Here is a 13,653-nt window from a genome sequence, read left to right as displayed (position 1 = left end):
TATACGCTCCTCAACCACCCAGGTGAATCATCCTCCTCATTATACACTCCTCAACCACCCAGGTGAATCATCCTCATTATACGCTCCTCAACCACCCAGGTGAATCATCCTCATTATACACTCTTCAACCACCCAGGTGAATCATCCCCCTCATTATACACTCCTCAACCACCCAGGTGAATCATCCCCCTCATTATACACTCCTCAACCACCCAGGTGAATCATCCTCCTCATTATACACTCCTCAACCACCCAGGTGAATCATCCTCCTCATTATACACTCCACAACCACCCAGGTGAATCATCCTCATTATACACTCCTTAACCACCCAGGTGAATCATCCTCCTCATTATACACTCCTCAACCACCCAGGTGAATCATCCAACACATTATACACTCCTCAACCACCCAGGTGAATCATCCTCATTATACGCTCCGCAACCACCCAGGTGAATCATCCTCATTATACACTCTTCAACCACCCAGGTGAATCATCCTCCTCGTTATACGCTCCTCAACCACCCAGGTGAATCATCCTCATTATACGCTCCGCAACCACCCAGGTGAATCATCCTCATTATACACTTCTCAACCACCCAGGTGAATCATCCCCCTCATTATACACTCCTCAACCACCCAGGTGAATCATCCTCATTATACGCTCCTCAACCACCCATGTGAATCATACTCCTCATTATACGCTCCTCAACCACCCAGGTGAATCATCCAACACATTATACACTCCTCATCCACCCAGGTGAATCATCCTCATTATACACTCCTCAACCACCCAGATGAATCATCCAACACATTATAAACTCCTCAACCACCCAGGTGAATCATCCTCCTCATTATACACTCCTCAACCACCCAGGTGAATCATCCAACACATTATACACTCCTCATCCACCCAGGTGAATCATCCTCCTCATTATACACTCCTCAACCACCCAGGTGAATCATCCTCATTATACACTCCTCAACCACCCAGGTGAATCATCCTCATTATACACTCCTCAACCACCCAGGTGAATCATCCTCCTCATTATACACTCCTCAACCACCCAGGTGAATCATCCAACACATTATACACTCCTCAACCACCCAGGTGAATCATCCTCATTATACACTCCTCAACCACCCAGGTGAATCATCCTCCTCATTATACACTCCTCAACCACCCAGGTGAATCATCCAACACATTATACACTCCTCAACCACCCAGGTGAATCATCCTCCTCGTTATACGCTCCTCAACCACCCAGGTGAATCATCCTCCTCATTATACACTCCTCAACCACCCAGGTGAATCATCCAACACATTATACACTCCTCAACCACCCAGGTGAATCATCCTCCTCATTATACGCTCCTCAACCACCCAGGTGAATCATCCTCCTCATTATACACTCCTCAACCACCCAGGTGAATCATCCTCATTATACACTCCTCAACCACCCAGGTGAATCATCCTCATTATACACTCCTCAACCACCCAGGTGAATCATCCAACTCATTATACACTCCTCAACCACCCAGGTGAATCATCCAACACATTATACGCTCCTCAACCACCCAGGTGAATCATCCTCCTCATTATACACTCCTCAACCACCCAGGTGAATCATCCTCATTATACACTCCTCAACCACCCAGGTGAATCATCCTACACATTATACACTCCTCAACCACCCAGGTGAATCATCACTCCTCATTATACACTCCTCAACCACCCAGGTGAATCATCCTCATTATACACTCCTCAACCACCCAGGTGAATCATCCAACACATTATACACTCCTCAACCACCCAGGTGAATCATCCTCCTCATTATACACTCCTCAACCACCCAGGTGAATCATCCAACACATTATACACTCCTCAACCACCCAGGTGAATCATCCTACACATTATACACTCCTCAACCACCCAGGTGAATCATCCAACACATTATACACTCCTCAACCACCCAGGTGAATCATCCTCCTCATTATACACTCCTCAACCACCCAGGTGAATCATCCTCCTCATTATACACTCCTCAACCACCCAGGTGAATCATCCAGCTCATTATACACTCCTCAACCACCCAGGTGAATCATCCAACACATTATACACTCCTAAACCACCCAGGTGAATCATGCTCCTCATTATACACTCCTCAACCACACAGGTGAATCATCCTCATTATACACTCCTCAACCACCCAGGTGAATCATCCACATTATACACTCCTCAACCACCCAGGTGAATCATCCACATTATACGATCCTCAACCACCCAGGTGAATCATCCTCCTCATTATACACTCCTCAACCACCCAGGTGAATCATCCTCCTCATTATACACTCCTCAACCACCCAGGCGAATCATCCTCCTCATTATACACTCCTCAACCACCCAGGTGAATCATCCTCCTCATTATACGCTCCTCAACCACCCAAGTGAATCATCCTCCTCATTATACACTCCTCAACCACCCAGGTGAATCATCCAAGACATTATACGCTCCTCAACCACCCAGGTGAATCATCCAACACATTATACACTCCTCAACCACCCAGGTGAATCATCCTCTCATTATACACTCCTCAACCACCCAGGTGAATCATCCAACACATTATACACTCCTCAACCACCCAGGTGAATCATCCAACACATTATACACTCCTCAACCACCCAGGTGAATCATACTCCTCATTATGCACTCCTCAACCACCCAGGTGAATCATCCTCCTCATTATACACTCCTCATCCACCCAGGTGAATCATCCTCCTAATTATACACTCCTCAACCACCTCAGTGAATCATCCTCCTCATTATACACTCCTCAACCACCCAGGTGAATCATCCTCCTCATTATACGCTCCTCAACCACCCAGGTGAATCATCCTCCTCATTATACACTCCTCAACCACCCAGGTGAATCATCCAACACATTATACACTCCTCAACCACCCAGGTGAATCATCCTCATTATACACTCCTCATCCACCCAGGTGAATCATCCAACTCATTATACACTCCTCATCCACCCAGGTGAATCATCCAACACATTATACACTCCTCAACCACCCAGGTGAATCATCCTCCTCATTATACACTCCTCAACCACCCAGGTGAATCATCCTCCTCGTTATACGCTCCTCAACCACCCAGGTGAATCATCCTCATTATACGCTCCTCAACCACCCAGGTGAATCATCCTCATTATACACTCTTCAACCACCCAGGTGAATCATCCCCCTCATTATACACTCCTCAACCACCCAGGTGAATCATCCCCCTCATTATACACTCCTCAACCACCCAGGTGAATCATCCTCATTATACGCTCCTCAACCACCCAGGTGAATCATCCAACACATTATACACTCCTCAACCACCCAGGTGAATCATCCTCCTCATTATACACTCCTCAACCACCCAGGTGAATCATCCTCCTCATTATACGCTCCTCAACCACCCAGGTGAATCATCCTCATTATACACTCCTCAACCACCCAGGTGAATCATCCTCATTATACACTCCTCAACCACCCAGGTGAATCATCCCCCTCATTATACACTCCTCAACCACCCAGGTGAATCATCCCCCTCATTATACACTCCTCAACCACCCAGGTGAATCATCCTCCTCATTATACGCTCCTCAACCACCCAGGTGAATCATCCAACACATTATACACTCCTCATCCACCCAGGTGAATCATCCTCATTATACACTCCTCAACCACCCAGGTGAATCATCCAACACATTATAAACTCCTCAACCACCCAGGTGAATCATCCTCCTCATTATACACTCCTCAACCACCCAGGTGAATCATCCTCCTCATTATACACTCCTCAACCACCCAGGTGAATCATCCAACACATTATACACTCCTCAACCACCCAGGTGCATCATCCTCCTCATTATACACTCCTCAACCACCCAGGTGAATCATCCTCATTATACACTCCTCAACCACCCAGGTGAATCATCCTCATTATACACTCCTCAACCACCCAGGTGAATCATCCTCCTCATTATACACTCCTCAACCACCCAGGTGAATCATCCAACACATTATACACTCCTCAACCACCCAGGTGAATCATCCTCATTATACGCTCCGCAACCACCCAGGTGAATCATCCTCATTATACACTCCTCAACCACCCAGGTGAATCATCCTCCTCGTTATACGCTCCTCAACCACCCAGGTGAATCATCCTCATTATACGCTCCTCAACCACCCAGGTGAATCATCCTCATTATACACTCCTCAACCACCCAGGTGAATCATCCCCCTCATTATACACTCCTCAACCACCCAGGTGAATCATCCTCATTATACGCTCCTCAACCACCCATGTGAATCATACTCCTCATTATACGCTCCTCAACCACCCAGGTGAATCATCCAACACATTATACACTCCTCATCCACCCAGGTGAATCATCCTCATTATACACTCCTCAACCACCCAGATGAATCATCCAACACATTATACACTCCTCAACCACCCAGGTGAATCATCCTCCTCATTATACACTCCTCAACCACCCAGGTGAATCATCCTCCTCATTATACACTCCTCAACCACCCAGGTGAATCATCCAACACATTATACACTCCTCATCCACCCAGGTGAATCATCCTCCTCATTATACACTCCTCAACCACCCAGGTGAATCATCCTCATTATACACTCCTCAACCACCCAGGTGAATCATCCTCATTATACACTCCTCAACCACCCAGGTGAATCATCCTCCTCATTATACACTCCTCAACCACCCAGGTGAATCATCCAACACATTATACACTCCTCAACCACCCAGGTGAATCATCCTCATTATACACTCCTCAACCACCCAGGTGAATCATCCTCCTCATTATACACTCCTCAACCACCCAGGTGAATCATCCAACACATTATACACTCCTCAACCACCCAGGTGAATCATCCTCCTCGTTATACGCTCCTCAACCACCCAGGTGAATCATCCTCCTCATTATACGCTCCTCAACCACCCAGGTGAATCATCCAACACATTATACACTCCTCAACCACCCAGGTGAATCATCCTCCTCGTTATACACTCCTCAACCACCCAGGTGAATCATCCTCCTCGTTATACGCTCCTCAACCATCCAGGTGAATCATCCTCATTATACACTCCTCAACCATCCAGGTGAATCATCCTCATTATACACTCCTCAACCACCCAGGTGAATCATCCAACACATTATACACTCCTCAACCACCCAGGTGAATCATCCAACACATTATACACTCCTCAACCACCCAGGTGAATCATCACTCCTCATTATACACTCCTCAACCACCCAGGTGAATCATCGTCATTATACACTCCTCAACCACCCAGGTGAATCATCCAACACATTATACACTCCTCAACCACCTAGGTGAATCATCCTCCTCATTATACACTCCTCAACCACCCAGGTGAATCATCCAACACATTATACACTCCTCAACCACCCAGGTGAATCATCCAACTCATTATACACTCCTCAACCACCCAGGTGAATCATCCAACACATTATACACTCCTCAACCACCCAGGTGAATCATCACTCCTCATTATACACTCCTCAACCACCCAGGTGAATCATCCTCCTCATTAAACACTCCTCAACCACCCAGGTGAATCATCCAGCACATTATACACTCCTCAACCACCCAGGTGAATCATCACTCCTCATTATACACTCCTCAACCACCCAGGTGAATCATCCTCCTCATTAAACACTCCTCAACCACCCAGGTGAATCATCCAGCACATTATACACTCCTCAACCACCCAGGTGAATCATCCAACTCATTATACACTCCTCAACCACCCAGGTGAATCATGCTCCTCATTATACACTCCTCAACCACACAGGTGAATCATCCTCATTATACACTCCTCAACCACCCAGGTGAATCATCCACATTATACACTCCTCAACCACCCAGGTGAATCATCCACATTATACGATCCTCAACCACCCAGGTGAATCATCCTCCTCATTATACACTCCTCAACCACCCAGGTGAATCATCCTCCTCATTATACACTCCTCAACCACCCAGGCGAATCATCCTCCTCATTATACACTCCTCAACCATCCAGGTGAATCATCCTCCTCATTATACGCTCCTCAACCACCCAAGTGAATCATCCTCCTCATTATACACTCCTCAACCACCCAGGTGAATCATCCAAGACATTATACGCTCCTCAACCACCCAGGTGAATCATCCAACACATTATACACTCCTCAACCACCCAGGTGAATCATCCTCATTATACACTCCTCAACCACCCAGGTGAATCATCCAACACATTATACACTCCTCAACCACCCAGGTGAATCATCCAACACATTATACACACCTCAACCACCCAGGGGAATCATCCTCCTCATTATGCACTCCTCAACCACCCAGGTGAATCATCCTCCCTCATTATACGCTCCTCATCCACCCAGGTGAATCATCCTCCTAATTATACGCTCCTCAACCACCCACGTGAATCATCCTCCTCATTATACACTCCTCAACCACCCAGGTGAATCATCCTCCTCATTATACACTCCTCAACCACCCAGGTGAATCATCCTCCTCATTATACACTCCTCAACCACCCAGGTGAATCATCCAACACATTATACACTCCTCAACCACCCAGGTGAATAATCCTCAGTATACACTCCTCATCCACCCAGGGGAATCATCCAACACATTATACACTCCTCATCCACCCAGGTGAATCATCCAACACATTATACACTCCTCAACCACCCAGGTGAATCATCCTCCTCATTATACGCTCCTCAACCACCCAGGTGAATCATCCTCCTCGTTATACGCTCCTCAACCACCCAGGTGAATCATCCTCATTATACGCTCCTCAACCACCCAGGTGAATCATCCTCATTATACACTCTTCAACCACCCAGGTGAATCATCCCCCTCATTATACACTCCTCAACCACCCAGGTGAATCATCCCCCTCATTATACACTCCTCAACCACCCAGGTGAATCATCCTCATTATACGCTCCTCAACCACCCAGGTGAATCATCCAACACATTATACACTCCTCAACCACCCAGGTGAATCATCCTCCTCGTTATACGCTCCTCAACCACCCAGGTGAATCATCCTCCTCGTTATACGCTCCTCAACCACCCAGGTGAATCATCCTCATTATACGCTCCTCAACCACCCAGGTGAATCATCCTCATTATACACTCTTCAACCACCCAGGTGAATCATCCCCCTCATTATACACTCAACAACCACCCAGGTGAATCATCCCCCTCATTATACACTCCTCAACCACCCAGGTGAATCATCCTCCTCATTATACGCTCCTCAACCACCCAGGTGAATCATCCAACACATTATACACTCCTCATCCACCCAGGTGAATCATCCTCATTATACACTCCTCAACCACCCAGGTGAATCATCCAACACATTATAAACTCCTCAACCACACAGGTGAATCATCCTCCTCATTATACACTCCTCAACCACCCAGGTGAATCATCCTCCTCATTATACGCTCCTCAACCACCCAGGTGAATCATCCAACACATTATACACTCCTCATCCACCCAGGTGAATCATCCTCCTCATTATACACTCCTCAACCACCCAGGTGAATCATCCTCATTATACACTCCTCAACCACCCAGGTGAATCATCCTCATTATACACTCCTCAACCACCCAGGTGAATCATCCTCCTCATTATACACTCCTCAACCACCCAGGTGAATCATCCAACACATTATACACTCCTCAACCACCCAGGTGAATCATCCTCATTATACGCTCCTCAACCACCCAGGTGAATCATCCTCATTATACACTCTTCAACCACCCAGGTGAATCATCCTCCTCGTTATACGCTCCTCAACCACCCAGGTGAATCATCCTCATTATACACTCCTCAACCACCCAGGTGAATCATCCTCATTATACACTCCTCAACCACCCAGGTGAATCATCCTCCTCATTATACACTCCTCAACCACCCAGGTGAATCATCCAACACATTATACACTCCTCATCCACCCAGGTGCATCATCCTCCTCATTATACACTCCTCAACCACCCAGGTGAATCATCCTCATTATACACTCCTCAACCACCCAGGTGAATCATCCTCATTATACACTCCTCAACCACCCAGGTGAATCATCCTCCTCATTATACACTCCTCAACCACCCAGGTGAATCATCCAACACATTATACACTCCTCAACCACCCAGGTGAATCATCCTCATTATACACTCCTCAACCACCCAGGTGAATCATCCTCATTATACACTCCTCAACCACCCAGGTGAATCATCCTCCTCGTTATACGCTCCTCAACCACCCAGGTGAATCATCCTCATTATACGCTCCTCAACCACCCAGGTGAATCATCCTCATTATACACTTCTCAACCACCCAGGTGAATCATCCCCCTCATTATACACTCCTCAACCACCCAGGTGAATCATCCCCCTCATTATACGCTCCTCAACCACCCAGGTGAATCATCCTCCTCATTATACGCTCCTCAACCACCCAGGTGAATCATCCAACACATTATACACTCCTCATCCACCCAGGTGAATCATCCTCATTATACACTCCTCAACCACCCAGATGAATCATCCAACACATTATAAACTCCTCAACCACCCAGGTGAATCATCCTCCTCATTATACACTCCTCAACCACCCAGGTGAATCATCCTCCTCATTATACACTCCTCAACCACCCAGGTGAATCATCCAACACATTATACACTCCTCATCCACCCAGGTGAATCATCCTCCTCATTATACACTCCTCAACCACCCAGGTGAATCATCCTCATTATACACTCCTCAACCACCCAGGTGAATCATCCTCATTATACACTCCTCAACCACCCAGGTGAATCATCCTCCTCATTATACACTCCTCAACCACCCAGGTGAATCATCCAACACATTATACACTCCTCAACCACCCAGGTGAATCATCCTCATTATACACTCCTCAACCACCCAGGTGAATCATCCTCCTCATTATACACTCCTCAACCACCCAGGTGAATCATCCAACACATTATACACTCCTCAACCACCCAGGTGAATCATCCTCCTCGTTATACGCTCCTCAACCACCCAGGTGAATCATCCTCCTCATTATACGCTCCTCAACCACCCAGGTGAATCATCCAACACATTATACACTCCTCAACCACCCAGGTGAATCATCCTCCTCATTATACGCTCCTCAACCACCCAGGTGAATCATCCTCCTCGTTATACGCTCCTCAACCACCCAGGTGAATCATCCTCATTATACACTCCTCAACCACCCAGGTGAATCATCCTCATTATACACTCCTCAACCACCCAGGTGAATCATCCAACACATTATACACTCCTCAACCACCCAGGTGAATCATCCAACACATTATACACTCCTCAACCACCCAGGTGAATCATCACTCCTCATTATACAGTCCTCAACCACCCAGGTGAATCATCGTCATTATACACTCCTCAACCACCCAGGTGAATCATCCAACACATTATACACTCCTCAACCACCTAGGTGAATCATCCTCCTCATTACACACTCCTCAACCACCCAGGTGAATCATCCAACACATTATACACTCCTCAACCACCCAGGTGAATCATCCAACACATTATACACTCCTCAACCACCCAGGTGAATCATCCAACACATTATACACTCCTCAACCACCCAGGTGAATCATCACTCCTCATTATACACTCCTCAACCACCCAGGTGAATCATCCTCCTCATTAAACACTCCTCAACCACCCAGGTGAATCATCCAGCACATTATACACTCCTCAACCACCCAGGTGAATCATCCAACACATTATACACTCCTAAACCACCCAGGTGAATCATGCTCCTCATTATACACTCCTCAACCACACAGGTGAATCATCCTCATTATACACTCCTCAACCACCCAGGTGAATCATCCACATTATACACTCCTCAACCACCCAGGTGAATCATCCACATTATACGATCCTCAACCACCCAGGTGAATCATCCTCCTCATTATACACTCCTCAACCACCCAGGTGAATCATCCTCCTCATTATACACTCCTCAACCACCCAGGCGAATCATCCTCCTCATTATACACTCCTCAACCACCCAGGTGAATCATCCTCCTCATTATACGCTCCTCAACCACCCAAGTGAATCATCCTCCTCATTATACACTCCTCAACCACCCAGGTGAATCATCCAAGACATTATACGCTCCTCAACCACCCAGGTGAATCATCCAAGACATTATACGCTCCTCAACCACCCAGGTGAATCATCCTCATTATACACTCCTCAACCACCCAGGTGAATCATCCAACACATTATACACTCCTCAACCACCCAGGTGAATCATCCAACACATTATACACACCTCAACCACCCAGGGGAATCATCCTCCTCATTATGCACTCCTCAACCACCCAGGTGAATCATCCTCCTCATTATACGCTCCTCATCCACCCAGGTGAATCATCCTCCTCATTATACGCTCCTCAACCACCCTCGTGAATCATCCTCCTCATTATACGCTCCTCAACCACCCAGGTGAATCATCCTCCTCATTATACGCTCCTCAACCACCCAGGTGAATCATCCTCCTCATTATACACTCCTCAACCGCCCAGGTGAATCATCCAACACATTATACACTCCTCAACCACCCAGGTGAATAATCCTCAGTATACACTCCTCATCCACCCAGGGGAATCATCCAACACATTATACACTCCTCATCCACCCAGGTGAATCATCCAACAGATTATACACTCCTCAACCACCCAGGTGAATCATCCTCCTCATTATACGCTCCTCAACCACCCAGGTGAATCATCCAACACATTATACACTCCTCAACCACCCAGGTGAATCATCCTTCTCATTATACACTCCTCAACCACTCAGGTGAATCATCCACACACACGTATCATTTCAACCAAGCCAATTAATTTGGTAAACTTTTCTAAAAACATGATTCCACTTTGACGTTATGGGGTAATTGTGTGTAGACCGGTGACACTAAATCCGAATTGAAATCCGTTTTTTTACATTCTGCCTGTAAACACAACTTTCTGAAGCCGTTGTTTGTGTGCCTGATTCTACCCTTCTCCGTGTATTTAGACATAAAGCACCGGCGAATCCCCTTGCTGTTCTTTGCCAACAAGATGGACGTGAGAGACGCCCTTTCTTCAGTCAAGGTCTCCCAGCTCCTCTGTCTGGAGAAAATCAAGGACAAGCCCTGGCACATCTGGTAGATGGACTCGTTATAAAAACACCCAGAATCCATTGTTGGCACACATTTAACGTTTCTAGACCAGGTCCATGATTCAGTCAGTTACAGTACATTTAGATTTAATACGGTCTGTTTTTTTTTTGGTCCAACCTTCAGAACAGGCCTTTTTATATATATATATATATATGACAAAACGCTTCCTTTTCTAATTGTTGTTGAAGCGTTGGTTTTTCACTGACTTGCTCTCTTTGTGTCTGTTTCAGTGCCAGTGATGCTGTGAAAGGAGAGGGTTTACTAGAAGGCGTTGATTGGCTGCAAGGTATTAGCAGACATTCCACACTCTCTCTCTGTCATGGTTTCAGCTCACCAAATGGGTTTGATTGATTTACCATAGTTATGTGATATGAAGAAACGATAGCTTCATTTAAATCATGGTTTATTTCCATTTTGACTTCCATCTGTAGATGAAATGACCCTGTGAGTATTTTACGTCATTAGTGTAGTAGACTGGCAGTAGAACCCCATAATGGTCCTTTAGTCCACGTCATTAGTGTTTAGTGTAGTAGACTGGCAGTAGAACCCCCATAATGGTCATTTAGTCCACGTCATTAGTGTTTAGTGTAGTAGACTGGCAGTAGAACCCCATAATGGTCCTTTAGTCCACGTCATTAGTGTTTAGTGTAGTAGACTGGCAGTAGAACCCCATAATGGTCCTTTAGTCCACGTCATTAGTGTTTAGTGTAGTAGACTGGCAGTAGAACCCCATAATGGTCCTTTAGTCCACGCCATTAGTGTTTAGTGTAGTAGACTGGCAGTAGAACCCCTATAATGGTCCTTTAGTCCACGTCATTAGTGTTTAGTGTAGTAGACTGGCAGTAGAGCCCCATAATGGTCCTTTAGTCCACGTCATTAGTGTTTAGTGTAGTAGACTGGCAGTAGAACCCCATAAGGGTCCTTTAGTCCACGTCATTAGTGTTTAGTGTAGTAGACTGGCAGTAGAACCCCTATAATGGTCCTTTAGTCCACGTCATTAGTGTTAGTGTAGTAGACTGGCAGTAGAACCCCATAATGGTCCTTTAGTCCACGTCATTAGTGTTAGTGTAGTAGACTGGCAGTAGAACCCCATAATGGTCCTTTAGTCCACGTCATTAGTGTTTAGTGTAGTAGACTGGCAGTAGAACCCCATAATGGTCCTTTAGTCCACGTCATTAGTGTTTAGTGTAGTAGACTGGCAGTAGAACCCCATAATGGTCCTTTAGTCCACGTCATTAGTGTTTAGTGTAGTAGACTGGCAGTAGAACCCCATAATGGTCCTTTAGTCCACGTCATTAGTGTTTAGTGTAGTAGACTGGCAGTAGAACCCCCATAATGGTCCTTTAGTCCACGTCATTCCAGTCGTCTGCCTTGGTCAACATTCCCTTTCTCCCTTTGTGACGTGTCTCTAGATCCCTGTAAACCTTCCGCTGTTCATAGCTCCTCTTATGACCTCTTATAACCCTCCTCTCTTGGAGAACAATTTGAGATCTGATTGGTCTCCGTTTTTTTTTTTTTTTATCCAGATCAAAACGATGAGAACGTGAGAGGTTGAGAGAACGACGCGACGGAGGGGTGGGGAGGGGGGAAATGCCATCGTCTGGGTGGCGTCATGGCAACACTGGAGTCCCTCGGGCGTTGACCCCAATGGTGTAAATTCTCAACATGACTCTCACCACCACCCAACCACACACACACACACACACACACACACACACACACACACACACACACACACCGTCTCAGAAGAGTTGGAGCCAGCTATGACCTTTGACCTTTAAACATCAACCAGTCTGGATGAAGGAATAGCCTTACCAACGGCCCCTGGAAATAGATATTATTTCGTCAGATAATTCACACATCTTTGCCACCAATTTCTCTTTTTTACCCTCATTTCAAATGACCCACTCCCAATAAACCAGTTTTAAATGGAGTATTGTTTTGTTTTGGATTGATATTTTACAGTAATGTTTTGACTGATATTCTACAGTAATGTTTTGGACTGATATAATACGGTAATGTTGTGGACTGATATTCTACATTAATGTTTTGACTGATATTCTACAGTAATGTTTTGACTGATATAATACGGTAATGTTGTGGACTGATATTCTACAGTAATGTTTTGGACTGATATTCTACAGTAATGTTTTGACTGATATTCTACAGTAATGTTTTGGACTGATATTCTACAGTAATGAGAACAGGGCTCCGGGCAGCCGAGCGGAAATGAAGGAAAACTCGCCTCTAGGCGGACCTGGCATCCTTTCACTCACTCCTCTCTACATT

The 13,653-nt window shown here is 46.0% G+C and overlaps 1 protein-coding gene across 1 annotated transcript in view; it reads left to right on the top strand.

Annotated features, from left to right (window-relative positions):
- LOC106594530 (ADP-ribosylation factor-like protein 6) overlaps positions 1–13,297 on the top strand; it is a 97,641-nt gene extending 84,344 nt beyond the window's left edge. The window contains exons 6-8 of the mRNA XM_045714020.1: positions 11,220–11,349; positions 11,595–11,650; positions 12,891–13,297. Of these exons, the coding sequence (XP_045569976.1) occupies positions 11,220–11,349; positions 11,595–11,650; positions 12,891–12,919 (215 nt within the window). The 3' untranslated portion in view covers positions 12,920–13,297. The remainder of the gene's footprint in view (positions 1–11,219; positions 11,350–11,594; positions 11,651–12,890) is intronic.
- Positions 13,298–13,653: the final 356 nt, after the last annotated feature.

The sequence above is a fragment of the Salmo salar genome, unplaced genomic scaffold (assembly GCF_905237065.1).
Source record: "Salmo salar unplaced genomic scaffold, Ssal_v3.1, whole genome shotgun sequence".
Lineage (NCBI taxonomy): Eukaryota > Metazoa > Chordata > Actinopteri > Salmoniformes > Salmonidae > Salmo > Salmo salar.
Note: the sequence above shows the minus strand (reverse complement) of the source record. Positions and strands in the feature narration are given on the sequence as shown.